Genomic DNA, 21,245 nt, shown 5'->3' with positions numbered 1-21,245 from the left:
TAAAGTGTTCATTATTCCTAACAGAAGTACAGAAACTTAGAGAAATAAAGCACTACCTGTCATTTTCGTGATCAACAATTGCAATAGAGTGCATAAATGCTTCAGTTTACAGAAATAGCTGGACCTTCCTGAACCCTCCCAGTGATTAATTAGAAAGCCTGTCTTACAGATTTTTCTCTCAGGTGTAGTAACCTTGTAGCCCTTACCATTAAGAACTTATAAATAAATGCTTGGTTAAGCATAAACAGGGTGATAGGCAGTGAAAGAGTGATGATCTCGGTTTTTATGCAATATGCTCACTCTGTCATTTTAACTTGGAGGACAAAATAATATACAGAACTGAAAGTTGCAAAAGCAACTATAGTAAGCAATTTTTTATTATCCACTTAAAAATTATTACTAGTCCTCACTGTGAATGATCATCTTTGTGATTAATTTTAGTCAATAAAAATTTACTAAATCAGATGTTTAAATTTACTCTATAAAAAGTAAACTAGATCACAAAGCAAGTACTCAACAATCAGTAGAAGCCTGCCCATTTAGCAGATACTTGATTTGTACAAATTTTTTAAGTTACCCAACATATTAAATACAGCTCTTCATCTCCTCCCCATATATTTTATGCTAATTAACGTAGGTAACTGCTGATTCCTTCCATTATCCTATCTTTTTAAATGAACTTTAAGAAATAACATGTCAAGCTGGGAGCTTTAACATCATGAAATGATATCATAATCTTCAAAATTTTAGCTTCTATTATGAAAATGGTAATAAAAAGTGAAGTTAACCCCATTACAACTATGGAATCAGAATCCCATAAACATGATAGTATATTAAGAAAAAAAACAAAGATCAAACTGGCTGATTATAAACAATATATTTGGATAATTAGCTAAATTTGTGAACAACTTAATTGATGCATCTTAAAAGGATCTTTAAAGCAGTAACAAATTATTTTCCAAAATCTAGGCCACAGTGTGTGAGTCCAATCTTTCACTTTTGTTACTGGAGCAATGTGGTTTATGCAAATATGACAAATTTGTACTTCTCTGATAATTGCCAGTTTAGTCGAGGATTTCCTTTAAACCAAAATTATGACCTGAGACATACTCTAAAGTATATTCTTGAGGTATAATAAAGAGTTTGGATCAACATGTTTCTCTTTCCAGCCCACATTCAAGTACTGTAGCTGCCAAAGAGGTTGCCTTATACCTTGAATAATTTCCAAACAAAAAATTCCCAATTTACTTGGATACGAGAGCTGTGGTTTATATGTGAACAGGGAATAAGAGAGCCACCTAAAATATCAGTTTGATTCCTTGCAAATCCTTCTTCTGTTACAAAAAGTTAATATCACACCTGCACTCAAACAAATGCATAAAACTTAAGACCATCAAGTTAAATTGTAGTTCTTTTAATTCTTGCATCATGAGTTTCCCAAAATTCATACCATGCACTGGCTGATTCTCATCTTGTTCCCTTTCTCAGTGTGTCTCTGTCACATTCTTTCAGACTCCTCTGTAAGTCTCATTACTGTTCATCAATCATTTGTGGATTAAGCTTTCACTCCTTCTTTCCCCAACTGACATGCGATGTTTGTGAAATACGCCTCTGGAATGGAGGAATTAGCAATGGATCAAATTAGATCTGTTTTAGAAAATACCACATTGCCGTTCCTTTTTGGTTGGAGAAGTGTAGGGCATATTTCAAAGGTAGTATACTTTTGAGTTATTTATTTTGAAAGGATTTTATGTTTTTATATCAAGGATTATTATGTTTCTTTTACTAGCCAATTCAGAAATTGAGTCAGCAATGTTCTTTTCTCCTAATTAAGTTTTAGTTATAGCTAGGGGCATCCTAGGTGCCTATGGCCAAGAGCTCTAATATAAATAAAAATGCAGTATCATTCTCTGTTCTATTATAATTATTAACTGAGTTAAAGCAAAACCCACTGAGATGACTATTAAGCTGCAGTAGAAACTTTATGAAATGTGTGGTCCCCAAAAGCACTTTTTACATCAGTCCTTTCTGATGTAAGGTGTCAGAAAGAGGTAAGCTTACATATCACTTTCCTTTGAAAAGCATACTTTCCCAGACCTTCAGAACTTTTCCAAGAAGCTCTGCCCTGATTCTAGTCTGCCCTAATTATCTTTGGCGCTGAAGGAAAGTGAGAGACATCGCCTCAGCCCCTCCTCCTCATCTAGGGTGTTGTCATTAAAGACTGGGGTAGATAAAGAACTATTCTTCTGACTTGAACAGGTTTGGCTCAAATTTTTGGCTTGAATTTTTTTATGTTTTTGAGTATAATTTCTCAAGTATCCTGCAAACAGTCTTTTCCTGCATTTCTGTGGGCCCCACAGCAATATCACAGGTAAAAGGGGTTTTAAAAAAAATTACTATGTAAGGTCCAGCGAGGTGACTATAGTTAATAATACTGTATTACATAATTGAAAGTTGCTGAGAGAGTAAATTTTTTTTTTTTTAAACTTTTGGCCACGCCACACAGATTGTGGGATCTCAGCTCCCCGACCAGGGATCGAACCCCAACCCTCAGCAGTGAAAGCGTGGAGCCTTAACCACTGGATCACCAGGGAATTTCTGAGAGTAAATCTTGAAAGTCCTCATCACGAGAAAAAAAAAATTGTAACTATGTATGGTGAGAGATGTTAACTAGACTCTTATGGTGGTGATCATTTCGTAATACATACAAATATCAAATCATTATGTTGTACACCTGAAACTAGCATAATGTTATATGTCAATTATACCTCAATATAAAAGAAAAATTGCAACATGGATTGAGGAGACATACTACTTTCAAGAACGATAAAACTTATAGCACTTGTCTGTCCATCTCTCTAATCTTTTTCGTACTTCCAGAATATAAGGAGGCTCAAAGTAAAACACTTCTTTGCCTTACAATCAGGGTAAACGTATTCCTTAGGTCATGAAAATCCACACTATGGTTCCCATGATTTTTATACTATATTAGGGCCTATGACATGAGTCTTAAATCAAATTAGACATAGTTAAACAATTGTAGCCATTGACTGTTAGTTAATCATATGAAGCTATCAAACATTTAAGGCTATATATTTCCTGGTTAAAAAAAAAAGAATATCTGACATATTTACAAAACAAATAGTCTGTAGTAGTCTACTGTAATGTAATTTATTCTCCAGCATAATTAATACACTTTATATGTCTGTTTCAGCTGAGGACTTAAAATACTAACAAATACTTTTTTCAGGGAAAATATCCTTAAAGCTAATTTAGAAAATCTAAAGCAGAATAACATTTCACAAACTGCAGTTAAGTAAAATAAACAAACAAAATGGCAGACCTCATACATTTTTGCTTACAGGGAGACCCACTCCAAGATTCTAATGAGAATTCTGAGCATACAGTAAGAGAGAACACTTATCTCTGTGAATGACTTTTTAAAAGTATAAAGCTTTGGTTTGAATTAACTAACATCTATTATTCAATAGTTCAATTCCACAGACATTTACTGTACATACAGCACAAGGCAATGAGTTAGGTGGTATTAGGTATAAACAGACATATAAGACATGACCTCATGGAGTGAACGAGCTAGTAACTGGGAGATAAAGCAATGTGTACAGGTAACTGCAATAGAAGGCAGAAGGTGGTGATGCTATGAAAAGTACAAACAGAAAGGCTAGGATAGCAGAGAGGCCAGGATATTCACATCTAGCTGGGAGTAATGGAGAAGTCTTCTTGTAGGAGGCAGGCTTTAAGTTGAATCGCAGAGGATGGGAAAGATGAGGCTGGAGCATATGAAGGGCACAGCCTGATCAGAGGCATGGAAATGTGAAAGTATTAGAGTGTTTATGAACAAATGGAACACAGCTTGTCCAAGGGTGAGATGTGTTAGGCAGCAGTGGAAAGAAGCAAGTGTTGTACCTGAATGTGGACTTTTTCTTATTCACATAAGAAATAAGTTGTTTTCCAGTTTCTCTATACATCAGAATCACCTTGGGGATCCTGTTAAAATTCCAGTTCCCAGGCCTGTCCCAGAGCTTTGGCTGCAGTAGGCTGAGGTGTATCTGTGCATGTGCATTTTCAATGAGCACTCTAGACCACATTTTGAGAAACGCCCACGTGGGGCTTGGAAAGCAATCCTTCAGGAGTTAGAATGTATTTTTAGTTATTATAACTTTTGCGTGTGACAATTTGGTTAGTTTCAGAAACTCTGGTTTTTTGGCTTTGTTTATGGCACTGAATACTTTCTCTAATATAAAAATAGATAATGAGTTCTAAAAAGAATATCGATAAAATTGAATCACACACACACACACGAACAGTTTACACCTCCAGTTATAAGAAATTTCTCTTCTACCAAAAAGAGTGTTCAGAAAATAAGCTGTGCAAGCCCAAGAATTCTGCTGAGTTTCAAGTGTCTGTATTCAGAAACAGTGTGAGACATCAAATGCTCTGCACATCGGTAGATTCATGTAGAAAAGAAATTTAACTAAGAGATGAACTAGGCTGGGGGGCACTGAGGAGGACTTCTATGTAATTTGATCTGTCAGTGTTATGTTGAAAAGGGCTGTGCTCATGCTTACATAAATCTTCATGCTGTTTCGACTAATTAATATGTGTAAAAACCTTAGGAAAATTTTCCACAGGGGTAATGCATCTCTTTACCGCTTTACCCCCTTTAGAACTCATTTTTCTTCTAAGCTTTTTTAATGGGGGTTAGAATCCTGCAGTATGAATCACATTCTTGATTGTTTTGACAGCATTGCTATATTTTCATCCTTTTGGTGTTTCTTAATTTCAGACCCTGCATTTTGACAGCTCAACCCTGTTGATTAATGCCTTGTAGGAACCCATATAGGGCCTGGCTGTTAGTGATCTGATTTTGTGCTGGAATGCCTGGGCTGGTATGTTGAACCTATTCACCACCTAGGTGGCTATGTGTGGACTAAATGAGCTGTGAAGGGTTTCCTCTTTGCCCAATCACAGTCTTCCTTGCGGAGCCCCACAGTATGCAGCCACTGCTCCCACATGGTTTGTCACAACCCATCAACAGAAATAAATGATTGCTATTCTCACCTGTCAGTGGGCTTGCCTCCACTTCAGCTGGCCTCATGATTGGAAGCTCAAAGGGAGCATTTCCCATCTTTGTAGAGCATGATTATGACTGAACGCACTGCTCCCCTATGCATCTTGGCCAGTAAAAACACGCACGGAAAGCAAATTAATTGGCTGTTTTGCCCCAGTGATTAGAACATTACACTTGAAGTCTGCAGAAACTGATACTAGGAAAGCAAGATTAGGTCGGTCCCGACTTTTATCTGCTTAGTGCAACATGATTAGCAACTGCTTCATTCAAGGTTAGTGCACTTGCTGCTGCGGAAGAAAATCTTCATAACGTAATGATGCCACATACCTTTAAGCTGATAAGCATGTTCTGGGCAGAATTCAAAAATCCCTTTGGGAAGGAAGCAAATGAGGATATGTAACAGAGAACTCATCAAATGGCTTTAAAGTCATCCTTATGTCTGGCACTTCTGAAAATTATATTCCTAGGAAACTGGCTCTGCAAGCTATATTTGCAGAGTGTTGAGATGGTAATTGTGTCAGTTCAGGAGACAAAGAATAAAAGGACCCAAGGAGCAACATGAAGTAGAAGGTGACACCTTTCAATGAACTAACTAAAAATGAGCATATGCTTTTAGAAGAAACAGAAAGCTCTTCTTTCTCATTATCAACAGAAAGAGCAAAGGAGAGCAAAAGATGCAATGGCAGGGCATCAAGTTAGACCTCATAATTAAATTCAGAGATGCAGTAGATCAAAGAGGAACTGTATTGAAAAATTAGGTCTAGGGTGTGGATCTGAGTTTCCCTGTTAACAGCTTTGCCTGGAGTATAATGACAAGAGGCTTTATCTAACAGAATAATAAACAAAGTTAGAGTGTACAAGTAAAAGAATGCCTGACACTTTATTTTAAATATGATAGTGTTTTAGATTTAGGCCATGTCTCCAAAGCTAAGCAATTTTTATTATTGCCCTATCTTTTCTACCACCACCCAGGGATAAGAGAGTGAAAAAAAACTGTCAATAAATGTCAAAATCTGAGTTCCTAACTTCCATTCTCTCTGATTTTCTTAGAGGATCTTTTTCCATCTCATTGTTTGCTTTTTAGCCCACAGATGGATGCCCCAAGAGTAAACTAAATCTTCAAATGGTGTATAGTTTAGAAATACTATTAGTGTATTTGATGTTTATTTAATTTAGCTCAGTTTCACCTCTGCCACAGAAAGTGACACCTGTGGCTTAAAACCTAAAACACCTCTCTCTGCTTGGTACCAAGATTCAAATGCATAGAAGTTTTTCCCCATATCATAGACATTTTGGTTTTCCAAACTCTTGGTATTTTTTTCCTCTTTTACTTTCCTTTACCAGCAGAAATTACTGTCTTCCAGTGTTTGGAGACATAATGTTTTGGGGCTCCTAAGTCACCTGTCTTCTAGGTTAAGCTTGCATGTCATCGTGGTGGACTCCTCCTTTCACATGGTTAGTGGTCCTTGTTGTAGGAAGTCTTGCCGCTCAAGGCCATATTTATCTCCACCCTACACTGTATTTCCAGTTTCCTCTGTTAGAGTACACTGGATCTCTTACTCCTCCTCCTATCTTATTCTTGTCTTGGTCTACTCAGGTGAGATCTATCTCCTTGTCTCCGTATATTTTGCCTGCTCTTTTGGGTCCTACTTGCCATTCATTTTTTCCTTCTTGTCTTTGCATTTTTTGCCTACTTTTTTTTAGTTTACCAACACCATTCCCTACTGGATCTCATCTGCTCATTGATCCAAGTGAACATTCTTTATCTTCTTTAACTCCTGGATCTTCATATTTCCTTACAAAGCATATCCCTAACTGTATTCTGAGATACAACTAGGCATTTCATACACATGCACACACACAAGTAAAAACTGGTGTCTTTTTAGAAATTTTGTGCCCATACCTGAATAAACACTGGGAAGTTAGAGATCACTGGATATGTAAATAAATACATGATTGTTACTCGGCGTTAACACATAAGTTGTATTTGTTAGCCAGTGGCTGCCTTGATCTATGCTATTTATTCTATGATCGCTGTCAATACTAGGAATTTTCTTGTGTGATTTCAACATATACTTGTGATATTTAATATTTATTCGATAGCAAGGATTCACACTATACAAATCTCCCATGGATTTGTAGCTGAAAAAGAAATTTTTAAATACAAAGTAGTCTTGTGTTACTCAAACTTTCCCCAATCAAATAAGCAAAAAGATTGAACTCTTCAAAGTGAAAATGAACAATCTTGTCTCTTGAGCTCCTGTTTTTATATTGTTCATAATTAGAATTATGAAAAGTATGTAATGTCAAGTTTGGGAAACAGTGTCTTACAAAACATCTGCTTCAAGGATTTATAATATACAAGTTTACGTTGAAGAGACAACTTGATCAAGAAAAGTGAAGGCTCTGAGATTTTATTCTGCTTGCAAGCTAGCAAGATAGCCTGCCAACAGTTTCATAAAGGCTGGCAAAAGAGGCAAGGCCCTTAGGAAAGAGGCAAAGACCTAATTACTCAAGGTACCATGGGCAACACCACCTCCATGTTCACATTTGTTACCCTTGCCCCTCAAGTACCAGAGGGCAATGCAGATGCTTCACACATAGTGGGTTTGTGTCACAGCTGAGGAACCTCAAATTTAGGAAATCCAATCTTCTAAGGGGGCTGCCAGCAAACCTGCCCAACCTTTGCCCCTGAGGGAGTTATTATCTTTTTTATCCTGGTAGAGAAACAAATCTGCTCTCTGCCTTGAGGGAGTCACTACTTCCATCTTCCAAGGCTGTTTGCTTTGCAAACATCCTTGAAATGCAAACATCCTTGCAAAGATAGTCTGGGACAAAAGCTATCACAAGCCAGGTAGAAACACCATGGAGAACTGCCTCCTCTATAAACTTTTAAATCATATTAATTATTTAGAATAATTCTATAGTCTAGGTTGCTGTGGAAAATATATTATGTATATTATGTTATTTAATCTATCAATAGCTCTATGAAATAGGTACTATTATCCCCATTTCATAGATAAGGGAATTGAGGCACTCAGTAAGTAACTTGACCAAAGAGGGTTTGACCCCATATTGCTACACAGTATGCTATATATATGATATTAATATTCTCATGTAAAAAATAAACTAGTCGAAACCAAATTTTGATGCATGCATTTCAGAAAGGAGGCATAAGACGTAGTTCCTGATAGGTTACTAGAGCAAGTCTAGATTTGACTACTTATAGTTGATATTAATCCCATACAAGTGTACATTCCTTTATAATTGACCATGGCATTCCACAGGTATTATCTTTCATTCATTCAAAAATTATTGATTATCTACTATAGGCAAGGCTTGGTTCTAGTGAACACACTGTTATTGCCTTCATTGAGCTTAAAGTATAGTCATAGAAACATATTAAACAAATAATACACAATTACTTGTTCAATTACAATTGTGCACTCTTGGCCTGGGTGAGCTCATTCATTTCTCCCAGATTCAGTTGCTATTTATATGCTAATGACCCCCCTCCCAGATCTATAACTTTGTCTGTTGGCTTCATATTTTTTTATCTGAAGTTTTGCTAAGCATCTGGGGTGTTTCTCCCCACGAAAGCCTTTTTCTCTAGCGTCCTCTATCTCAGTGAATGACAGTGCCATTTATCCGGTGGCCAAATGAGACATCTGGGCATCGTGATTTTCTTTTCTCTTTTGTCCGAAAAACCATCAAGTCCTATTTTATCTAGTAAATATTTTTTGACTTAATCCCCTTTGCTGCTAACCTAATTTAGGCCACCATTACCTCTGGCTAGAATCACTGCAATAGTGATTTAGAAATTGGTACTGCAATCTCCTGTCTTGCCCACCCTCTCTAATCCCATCTCCACTTTACAGCAAGAACCAACTCTCTACAAAGCAAACCTGGTTAAGTCATTTCCCTGTGAAAACCTTTCAATGACTCTCCCATAGTCCTCAGGATAAATGGAAATCTTTGCACAGCACACAAAAGTTCTTTATGGTGGGGACCCAGACTTGTCTTTCACCTTCTTAACCCTTAAACTCTGCTTTCCAGCCATATACAACTTTGTTAACACATGTGAAAGTACAATGTTCTTTCTTCCCTCCAGTGCTACAAGTGTTTCCTAGTTTGTAATATTATTTTGCTTCTCTGCCTTCACGTCCCTGCCCTTCCCTCCAGCTCTGTCTGGCCAATTCCTATTCTTTTAATTCTAAAATGTCATTCCTGCTATGAAGTCTTTGCTATTGCTCCTAATCTGGATTGACTTTCTTGCCTCTGTATTTCAAGAAGCACCTGTACTTCTCTGATCATGAACTGTAACTGCCTTTCTACAAATTACATAGCACTTTGTATAACATAGTACTATATGCATAAATGAGTGAATGAGTAAACAAACGGACCATGTCTCCCATAGTTTTCCCTGCAACTAATGTGACGCATGAAAAAGAGGGGCTCTTTAAAGATCAGACCCTTCCTTCCCTTATTAAGTAATCATGGACATATTGGAAAAGAAATGGAAATTAAATCCTCCAAAAAAAAGAAAAGAAACCCTTCAAAATAGACTCTTATTCATTGAGGCAAACCTACGATATAAGGGAAGTTCATTTTCATTTTGGCCTCCTCTCACTTCAACATCCTTTCCTGATTAGCATCACTGCCCCCTCCTCCAGCCTCTTCCCCTAATTAGATGCCCCAAGTGCTTCTGCTGAGCTTAGCAGAGCCCTCTACTCTCACTGCCTCAGGGCTTGCACTCTGAGAAATGGAGAAATGGGCCTTGGTCCTGGGCCATCTCTATCCTTGCCTTAATCAAACCTTATTTCTTCTTCCCCTTCTTTGCAAACATTAACACTGGCTGAGGTCCTAATGGCTCCTAGTGGCTTAAGGAATTATATGAGCATTCTAGGAGTTAAAATGCCTGGGTTCAATTGAAAGTTAACAGTAAATACTTGAGCAACTGTGACAAGCTACCGAGCTTTAGGACACCCTTCGAATAATAATCCCTAGTCAAACTCTGTCCCCTATGTTTATGTGAGGGCCTAGCTTGAGTTTTGACACAGAAAAATCATTAAAATTTTTGAATTATATGCATGAAATCTAATATTTATTCAAGATGAGGGTAATCTAAATGAATATGTTAAAGTGACATTAACTTGCTTTTTTCTGTTGAGGAATTCATTAATGAAATATAACAGGCAGACAATTTCAAAGAATAAGGGAACAGAAAGGGAGAGCTTAGCTTCAGAAAGGCAACTTTTCAAGCTGTAGAAAGCATTGGGTGACAAATATTCAGGGAATCAGTAGATAAGATGGAATGACAGAGAAGGAAAGGGAAAAGGATCAAAAATGGCAATCAAGAAGAGAGAAGGGCAGAGCGGGAATCTGAATTTATTACCAAGGAGAGCAGGAGTTAAGGCAAGTGGTAAGAAAGTGGACCTAGTGCACATGAAGCAGAAATGTTCACCCACCAGGTACATTTTACACAGGCCAGAGGAGAGACCAATGCAATCAGCCTGGCAGGGAGAAGGAAACACCACTGGCTGTGGAATGAAGAAAAGGCAGCAAAGAACAAAGAAGATTTGACCTTAGACTTAGTGTGAGGGTTGTGAAGAGTCAAATACTTTTAAAAAATGATAAGCTGAAATATTGACAGAGAATGTAGGTATGTTTTTGTTTGGAGCTAAATATGAGATGAAGACCAAAAGATTTAGGAATTAAAGTCCCTTCTATTTTTATTATTGCTAATCTCATTTATCTAACTAGTCTACTTGCTTTCTGTATTTCTCTCTTTTAATTTTCCCTGGTTAATCTTCCTAAAATACATTTGATTATATCATTCTAGTTATTGCTTTATACGTTACCTTTTATGGGTCTCTGCCTTATCTCCCACTACTTACTGCCTGGACCTCTTTCCTCCTCTAACAAGCTTCTTGAAAAGGGTGGGCTTTACTGCTGAATGCATTTTCTAGTGGTCACAGTAATCTACCTGGCCCAATTCAATGAACACTTTTTAGTCCTAATCTAATTTGGTCTCTCTGGCATTTGAACTGATGAATGCTCATCCTTTCATGCAACTCCCTCCCCCCTTGCTTCCTTGCACTCTTCTTACCTAGTTGTCTTCCTCTCTACCTGATCAGTCCCCATAGCTCTTCCTCTGCTTGTCCCTGTCTTCACCTGCTGTAAACATCCCTGAGGACTCTCACAACCCAGACCTCCCTGATAAGCTCCAAATCCATATTTACAACTCTAGCTACTTCCACCCAAATGAACTGCCACTTCAGATTCAATGTCCAAACCAGAATTCGCTATCTCACTGCCTCTTCCCAGCCCTATACTGGGCTCCTCTGTTGTGATTTTGGTGTATTTAGGCAAGACAAGTCAGTTCATCCCATCCAAAAGAGACTCTCCCATCATGCTTTGTTTAGGCTGGTCCAGGACCCCCAGTATATCACCTTAACATTATTCTGTCAGCTTGGAATTACAGACCAGCTGGTTCATTTCACCCTAAGTAGGTATTGATTCTAACCATAAGGAACAGAGAGTAAGATAAGAATATAGTAAAAGCAATATCTGTGGAAGATAACTCTGGAAGCAAATTGAAGGCATTTAGGCTTGAACCTGGAAATTCAGTTGGAGACTCTGGGACTAGAGGAAGAGGACCATCTGTGAATGACATGCTGAGAGAAATGTTGGTGGAGCCAGTTCCATGCAGCTGGAGTAGAAGATATGTTTAGTCACTGCTGTTTAGGCCTTTACACTTAGCTTTTAACACTGGTCAGGGGAACAAAGCCATTCATTTGTGGTAGTAGGAGGTAAAAAGCAGAGACTGCCTGGTTCTGGAGGACCCTGGGCTCCCATTCACACTAAAGGGCTCGGTCTGTCCTGAGCAGATCAATGTCAACACCACTTGGGGCTGTATTTGGGGAGGTAAGCCATTTTTCTCCACCTCGTCATTTCCTCTTCATAGAAAAGATTCACACAAGTTTTCTCTAAGAACTTCCCTGTGCAGGAGTACAGGCATACCTCAGATATATTGCAGGTTTGTTTCCGGGCCACAGCAATAAAGTGAACATCAGAATAAAATGAGTCAAATTTTCTGGTTTCCCTTGTTGTCATTTCAACAATCTCCACAGCATCTTTACCAGGAGTAGATTCAATCTCAAGAAACCACTTTCTTTGCTCATCCATAAGAAACAAGTCCTCATCCATTAAAGTATTATCATGAGATTACAGCAAATCAGTTACATCTTCAGCCTCCACTTCTAATTCTAGTTCTCTTGCTCTTTCTACCACATCTGCAGTTACTTCTTCCACTGAGATCTTGAACAACTCCAACTCATCCATGAGGTTTGCAACCAACTTCTTCCAAACTCCTGTTAATGTTGATATTTTGACCTCTTCCCACAAGTCAAGAATGTTCTTAATGGCATCTAGAATGGTGAATCCTCTCCAGGAGGTTTTCAATTTACTTTGCCTAGATTCATCAGAGGAATCACTACCTATGGCAGCTATGGCCTTATGAAATGTATTTCTTAATATTATAAGACTTGAGGACTTCCCTGGTGGTGCAGTGGTTAAGAATCTGCCTGCTAATGCAGGAGACACGGGTTCGAGCCCTGGTCCGGGAAGATCCCACATGCCACAGAGCAACTAAACCCATGCACCACAACTACTGAGCCTGTGCTCTAGAGCCCACGACCCACAACTACTGAGCCCGTGTGCCACAACTACTGAAGCCTGTATGCCTAGAGCCCAGGCTCCGCAACAAGAGAAGCCACTGCAATGAGAAGCCCGTGCATTGCAACAAAGAGTAGCTCCCACTTGCCACAACGAGAGAATGCCTGTGCACAGCAATGAAGACCCAACGCAGCCAAAAATAAACAATAAATAAATTTAGAAAAAAAAAAGAGTTGAAAGTTGAAATTACTCCTTGATCTGTGGGCTGCAGAATGGATGTTGTGTCAGCAGACATGAAAACAACATTAATCTCACTGTACATCTCAATCAGTGTTCTCGGGTCACCAGGTGCATTGTCAATGAATGGTAATATTTTGAAAAGAATCTTTTCTTCTAAACAGTGGTCTCAACAGGGAATTCCCTGGTGGTCCAGTGGTTAGGACTCCATGCTGCCACTGCAGGCGGCATGGGTTCAATCCCTGGTCGGGGAACTAAGATCCCGAATGCTGCGTGGCGTGGCAAAAAAAAAAAGGAAAAGAAAAACAAGGTCTCAAGAGTGGGCTTAAAATATTCAGTAAACCGTGTTGTCAACAGATGTGCTGTCATCCAGGCTCTTTTGCTCCATTTACAGAGCACAGGTAGAGTATATTTAGCATAATTCTTACAGGCCCTAGGATTTTTGAGATTGTAAATGAGCACTGGCTTCAACTTCAAGTCACCAGCTGCATTATTAGCCCCTAACAAGAGAGTCAGCCTGTCCTTTGAAGTTTTGAAGCCAAGCATTGGCTTATCCTCTCTGGCTATGAAAGCCCTACATGGCATCTTCTTCCAACAGAAGGCTGTTTCAGCTACACTGAGTCTGTTGTTTAGTGCAGCCATCTTCATTCATTATCTTAGTTAGATCTTTGGATCACTTGCTGCAGCTTCTGCATCAGCACTTGCTGTTTCACCTCATACTTCTATGTTATAAAGATGACTTCTTTCCTTCAACCTCATGAACCAACCTCTGCTGGGTTCAAACTTTTCTTCTGCAGCTTCCTCACCTCTTTCAGCCTTCATAGAATTGAAGAGAGTTAGGGCCTCATTCTGGATTAGGCTTTGGCTTAAGGAAATTTGGCTGGTTTGATCTTCTATCCAAATCACTAAAGCTGTCTTCATATCAGCAATAAGGCTGTTTTGCTCTCTTATCATTTGTGTGTTCACTGGAGTAGCATTTTGAATTTTTTTCAAGCACTTTTCCTTTGCATTCACAACTTGCGTAACTGGTGCAAGAGGCCTAGTTTTCAACCTATCTCTGCTTCCTCGATAACTGTAATCATTTCTAGCTTTTGATTTAAAGTGAGAGATATGTGACTTTTCCTTTCACTTGAACACTTAGAGTCCATTATAAGGTTATTAACTGGCCTAATTTCAATACTGTTGTATCTCAGGGAACAGGGAGGCCCAAGGAGAGGGAGAGAGATGGGGGAACGTAGAGCAGTCAGAACACACACACATTTATCAATTAAGTTTGCTGCCTTACATGGGCGTGATTTGTGGTGCCCGAAAACAATTACAATAGTAACATCAAAGATCACTGACTGCAGATCACCATAACAAATACAATAATAATAAAGTTTGAAATGTTGTGAGAATTACCAAAATGTGACACAGAGACACGAAGTGAGCAAATGCTGTTTGGAAAATGGTGACGATAGACTTGCTCAACACGGGGTTGCCACAAACCTTAAATGTGTAAAAAACTTAATATCTGCAAAGTGCAATAAAACAAGGTATGCCTGTATCAGACTAGACAGCCACAAAGGAACAGGAAATAGCTTGCTGATTTTTTTTTTACACATTTGTAATTCTCTGCTATTGCCCTCTCTTTGGTGATAGTTTAGGAGAATGGAAAAGTACAGAAAGAGATTAGATTAAAATCCATATTTTAATCCTCTAGTTGCCAAATTTTCATGAATCTATGTTAATTAAATAACTTGAATCAGGCCCTCATTTACACATTTACTCCTTAATTATTGTGATTATCTCCACTTTAAAATTCTGCATCAACTGAAAATGAGTCTAATAAAACAAAAAAATATTGTGACATATTAATGTTGACATGAGGAAAATATGAACATTTCAAAGGCTTTCTCCCCCTATTTTACTGTATGTACATGTAGAAGGTGAATATGAGGCAGTTATTCAAACATTTCAGATCTCAAGTATCTAGATAACTGAAGGAAACCTTTGAAACTTACATTATTCCCATCTCGGGCTTCCCTGGTGATGCAGTGGTTAAGAATCTGCCAGCCAATGCAGGGGGACATGGGTTCAAGCCCTGGTCTGGGAAGATCCCACATGCTGCAGAGCAACTAAGCCCGTGCACCACAACTACTGAGCCTGTGCTCTAGAGCCCACGAACCACAACTACTGAGCCCGTGTGCCTAAAGCCCATGCTCCGCAACAAGAGAAGCCACTGCGATGAGAAGCCCGTGCACCGCAACGAAGGGTAGCCCCCGCTCCACACAACTAAAGTGAGCCTGTGCACAGCAATGAAGACCCAATGCTGCCAAAAATAAATAAATTAATTAATTAAAAATGGATTTCTATAAAAAATTATTCCCATCTTTTAATTTTCCACTTTGTTTGTTGAGTATAGACAGTTTCAAATGACTTATATGTCATTTTAAAATTGCCTTAAAATTGAAATAGATAGGGTAATCAGAGAACTTCACAGGAGAATAAAAGCTTCACTCTTAACAAATGTACATTCTCAGTGGTGTCTGATTTCACATCTTTTGTACATAGTAGCTTCCTCCACAAATGAGGAGTCATGAAGGTTAGCTTCCACAGTGATTCACAAAACCAAGCAGGGAATGAATCCCTAATGTCACATATGCTATATATACTCAGGATCATCATAGGCTGAACTAGTGGCCCACTGAAGAGCATATTTAGTTATACATACCCAAACTGTAGTTAAGCTTATATTTTAAAATGACAGTCTTGATTTTTAAAATCTTACTTTCTTAAAACTTATTTCAAAGAGTTATTAGACAGGGATAGAGAAGACAGAACTATAGTCTAGGAAGAACACTTTTGCTCTTCATATATTCAGATATCAGTGTTTGGTTAAAAAAAAAAAGAAAAGGAGGGAGGACCACAAAATCTATCATGGTGTTTTAAGGTGTTGGTATTGAGGACATAAGAACATATATGGGACTGAAAGTACATGATACTAAAGGGGTTGTATGAATTATAATCAGAAAACACTTATAAAGCAGTAGATTTTCTTATCAAAAAAGAAGGTAGCAATTTGCAAATGTCTCATTGTTGGGCTCTCTTATAACCTTGGGTATATTGCCCAATAATATATGATCATGGGGCTCGTTGAGTCAAAGTAATGAAATTCATAGAACATTGAATATATGCACTTTGGTTACAAAATCATCATGTGGTATAATAATAATGTAACACTAACATAAATACATCTGTATTCTGGAATGGAACAACATTAGTAACTCCAGAGTCTTTAGGTGAAGGGTGCGGACCTAATAATGGAAGCCATAAAACTATATTCCCACCTCAGTATCACATCAAAAACCAAACAAATATACAAAACCCAAAAGGACCGAAGCAGTAATGATATTCCCTAAACTACTTGAATGACTGTTCCTGGACTACCTATAGTTTTCCAAACTCAAATGCTGTTTCTCACCTTTTGCTTTCTTCATGCTTTTCCCCCCTGTGCCTTGAATACCTGTGCTTCTGTCTTTCCCCCTAACTCCTACTCATCCACCTAGACGGAGTTCCAACCACGCTGCTTTTGTTGCGGCTCCTCTGCATCACCAGCATTCCAAGCATATCTCTAGTAAGTCTAAAACTTGAAAGGATTTGCCCCACTGTAAATGATCTGAGGGCAAAGAGTGTGTGTACCTTTCATCTTTGATTCCCCTGCTTTGGCACAGTGCTCGTCACTTAGTGAGCATTCAAGGAATGGCTGCTGAACTAAACCAAACTGCAAAATCAACATTCCAGAGGAGTTCTGAGGAAAAGAGAGATTGCCGACATCCCACAGAGTTGATCCTGTGCTACAGTTAAATTGGAGTGCTTCCTCCAAGAATTTACCCCGTGTATCTTGCCTCTAAACCCTAATTTATGTTCCTTCCTCCCCACAGCATATTTCCTCCCAGTGTCATCTGCTGAAATCCCACCCATGCTTCAAGGCCTCCATGAGATTACCTGTTCTCAATGAGCTTATTTCATTTTCCAGCTGGATGTTATTCCTCTGCCTTTAACCCATAGATTTTTGGTTTTTATGACAATTTCTAAGTTAAGCTTTGGACTCTCATTATTTATATATTTATGTCCTAGACATCTTTGTGCTTTTGCACTGGCTACTATTAAACTTTTATACATACCAAGTACTTTATAAACAGTTCTTTAATTGGATGCAATGAACCTAGGGCAAAAACAGTTTTTAGTAATGATATATCTGAAATAGATTATAAATATTACATTACTTAGATCATGAGCTATAAAGAAAAAGTTTTCTTTTAAAAAATTCAAGCTATATGAATAGATTACAAAAATATATACCATGTTCACAGAACTGAATGTAGTAAACTTATATAAGAAGAGACAACTAACTAAACCAAATCCTGTGAATCTTGATTCAGTCTATTAATTAAGAATTTGTAATAAATAATTTGATCCATTTATTTTTTATATTTTCTGCACGTGGTGAGCCAATTTAAGAGGATAAACAGTGCTAAAAGTCTTAAGCCTTTAAATATGGGAATCAAAACTATTAATATTTACCTATTTTAAATATTAAAGCAGACTCTTCTACCTGGAAACATATATGCATTGGGAAGATCTATAATTCAGACTCCTCACTAACCACTGATCTATTTTTGTGAAGTTTTATGTGCCCCTTCAAATTTGATTGTTTCACTGATTTTGTAATTTAAATAAATTCAAACCAAGTTATTAGAATTCTTATCATTCATTTTCTCTCTTCCAAGATAATTAAGTGTTGGGTTTTAATCCCATCAGGAGAGGGTTTTTGGTTTTTGTTTTTTAATTTTTATTGGGGTATAACTGCTTGACAATGGTGTGTTAGTTTCTGCTTTATAACAAAGTGAATCAGCTCTACGTATACATATGTCCCCAAATCTCCTCCCTCTTGCCTCTCCCTCCCACCCTCCCTATCCCACGCCTCTAGGTGGTCACAAAGCCCTGAGCTGATCTTCAGGACAGGGTTTTGATAATGTCCTTCCCTCTGCAGACTACCATGTGTTATCCCTTGTGGCCCCAGGGGTGGAGCCTGTCAAGCTTCCAGAAGGAGCTAAAGTTTAGAGTGACTGCTCCACCTAATGACCAGGACCAGGAATCTGCCCCTTCCTTGGCCTCCTCTGGGAGTTGCCATATGACAACTCATTCCCATCCAGCCCACTGACAATAAGTAAATGGTGTGTATTTCAATGTCCTTCCAGATGAGCTACAAGTTCCACCAAACCATGCCTATAAAGATTACTTTTGTGAAATCAGACATGAAAAGATGTGCATTAGGGCCCTCAGCTAGGTCTGAAGTAAGTGGCCTTCAGTCAAGGCAAATGCAAGATATGCTCTCCTGGGCCAGAGTCCTCAAGAGGCCAGATGAGGGAACATTCTGAGAGAAGGAGGTTCCTGAAAACCAGGGAGTAAGGCCCAGAGGACAAAGGAAGGGAAAAACATTATAAGCTTTGCTTCCTCTCCAGCCATTCTGCCCATTCTGTCACCAAGAGGCCTGAGCATTTAAGATTTCAAGGTCATGGAAAATCTAAGTAGTTCCTAGGAATGAGGCAGCTACCTCCTTATTCTCTGGTAAGTTCCTCCTATCACTGAAGGAACAAATACACAGTCTCCTTTCCTTCCCCTCCTCCCCGAAGAACCTTGTCTTTTTTTGCTGAAACCCACTTCCCCTGCTCAGAAAGAAACAGATATAAGGGTTGGGAAATTAGGATATATGTGGCTCATTAGATATTATATCAGGGTCCATTTTTCTCACCCATGCCTTTACCTACTAGGTCCAACCACAACTGAAGTGTGTTTATTCTCCTTAATGATCTCACTTCTTCAATTTTAGCAATCACTCTTCCTTTTTCTCTCAAGCCATCTCCAGACTATGTAAGACTTCTTGTAATAAAATATTTTAGGGTTGAAAGGAACCTTATAAGTCACTTATTACAACCACTAGCCAAGTTCTCCTGAAATCCTAGTCAAACAAGGACAACTGGCCTATACTGCAAAGCTGACTGTTTTAGCTAATCAGATAGAGGAATCCATGCCCATAACTAGTGGGAGAAGAATGAAGAAGATTCTTGGGCCTTTCTCTCTTCTCCCAGGCTACCAACATATGTTTTCATGGCAAGTCACTGAAGATAATATTGCATTTAATGTATCAGTTAAGAAAGGAAGACAAGAAGAGGGGGACAGGATGGTATAATGACAGGATGGAAGGGTCCTGTGGTTTTTTGAGCAGGTGGGACCGTTTATTTATTCAATGCGTAAGCCTTGATCCCATTTATTTTATTTTGAACAATTAGGAAAAACAGCTTTCGAGCTGGCAGCAGGAAGGTGATGTCGAAAAAAAGCAGAGATTCAAAGAGCAAGAATGCTATTCTTAAATTGGAACCTAACCTGGAAAATCAGTGAAATGTACGAAGGGACCATTCGTGACCAATGACTGGAATGCCATTTTGTATTTCTTTGCAAAGATGCACTCTTGCATAATTAGCTTCCATAATCATAAAAGCACTCCTCAATGCAATAAGGCATAAGGCATTTTATTTGTTTTCCTATATGATGTTTATATAAAAATGTTACGTTTTTCAACCATACATCAGATACTCCTTATTTCTAGCATTGCCAATATGTTTTTATTGGTAAAAATCAAATATATTAAAACTATATTCTGACTAAATAATACTTTATCATGTTTTGCTGTTGTTGCTTTTAACTTGGAAAAGTTCATCTCAGATTTCATTTTCACTGTGTTACAATCCTGTGACAAGGGTTCTATTAATACTAAATAAACAGGTAAACAGGCATAAGGAAACTTGTTCAAGTCAAAGAGTTAGTTAGGGACTAGCTAATTGTTTGTGGTGCCATGTCTGGGGGCATATGTCTCCTCAGTCCCACATCTGGACTCTTTTAGCTAAAAAATGTGCTTTGAGTGGACTGTGCTCCCTTGTGAGCTGGGTCCTGCTGATAGTCCTTATAGAAACTGACTGCGAATGGAATATTCTCTGTCTGTTACCTTTTCTCATCAGTTTGTCACATGTCCTGTTCCAATGAGCTCCTCCTCTGAAGAGACAGGAGCCACAAATGCAACTCTGTCATGTCAATCATTGACAAACATTCTCCAAGTGAAATTAATATGCAAGACTCGGGCTTCCCTGGTGGCGCAGTGGTTGAGAGTCCGCCTGCCGATGCAGGGGACACGGGTTCGTGCCCCAGTCCGGGAAGGTCCCACATGCCGCGGAGCGGCTGGTCCCGTGAGCCGTGGCCGCTGAGCCTGCGTGTCCGGAGCCTGTGCTCCGCAACGGGAGAGGCCACAACAGTGAGAGGCCCGCGTACCGCAAAAAAAAAAAAAAAAAAAAGCCAGACTCTGCATACAGTTTTGTAAGCATTCCTACAACGCACAAATATGCTGAATCTATCTAAGATTGTTCTTTTGAGCCAGAAAGTATTATGAAAGGAACAAGTGAGACTATATTTTCTTTTTCAGGAAGCATTAAAGATGTCTTCTTTAGTTATTACACTAAATACTCTGACCAACAACATATGCTTGCTAATAATTTTTGTCTTGCAGAAACATGATTGTTTTCTAATGGGAGGCATTTGAAATGCCTTAGCTAAAGACTGATTTAAAGAAAAGCCTTCTTTTGGAATCATCTCAACATCTATCAGGTGGTATTATTTTTCCAATAGTCTTTTACTCTGTCCTTTGCATTCTAAAGAGCTTATGTCCAACCTATAATTATTTTCTGCTAATTAGAGTAATTCATGATTAATTATTCAAAATGATTCCTCTCCAAAATCAAATCCATTTCTTGTCATGACATTTAAAAAAGATACAAATAAAGTATTATCAGAATGCAAATTTCTGTCAGAAGGGAATACTTTTTAAGTTTTCTTTAAATAGCATTAAAATCTTTCTCTACCAGCACAGGCCCCGTGATTCCCTACATCAATTAATGTGGACTAAAGAAGGGCAATTGAACCATGAAGTGATGACTATTAATGGTTTTGATAATTACTAAGGATTACTTACACTGACTACATAGGAGTAGGTAATTCACAATATTCTTAAAGAAGAGCTGCAAAGTAGGAAGACCTAACGATGACTAAGGGCAAACAGTAAACACGTTAACGTGGGAACCTGGATGTCCAAAGATGTATTTTGACATGGATCATGCCTCTTTGTGGACACTCACTCGAGTCCGCT

At 38.5% G+C, this 21,245-nt stretch overlaps 1 protein-coding gene across 2 annotated transcripts in view; it reads right to left on the bottom strand.

The window, feature by feature from the left end:
• Positions 1-21,245, bottom strand: part of KIAA0825 (KIAA0825 ortholog) — a 398,483-nt gene that overhangs the window by 47,005 nt on the left and 330,233 nt on the right. The window contains exon 21 of one of the 2 annotated variants that reach the window (XM_027100611.1): positions 5,420-5,461. The exons of the other annotated variant lie outside the window; for it this stretch is intronic. Coding sequence (XP_026956412.1) covers positions 5,452-5,461 — 10 coding nt within the window. The 3' untranslated portion in view covers positions 5,420-5,451. The remainder of the gene's footprint in view (positions 1-5,419; positions 5,462-21,245) is intronic. 2 annotated transcript variants of the gene reach the window in all.

This window comes from Aethalodelphis obliquidens, unplaced genomic scaffold (genome assembly GCF_003676395.1).
Source record: "Aethalodelphis obliquidens isolate GAN/ISIS:26980383/991018 unplaced genomic scaffold, ASM367639v1 scaffold4, whole genome shotgun sequence".
Taxonomy (NCBI): domain Eukaryota; kingdom Metazoa; phylum Chordata; class Mammalia; order Artiodactyla; family Delphinidae; genus Aethalodelphis; species Aethalodelphis obliquidens.
This window is presented reverse-complemented; position numbering and strand designations above follow the sequence as displayed.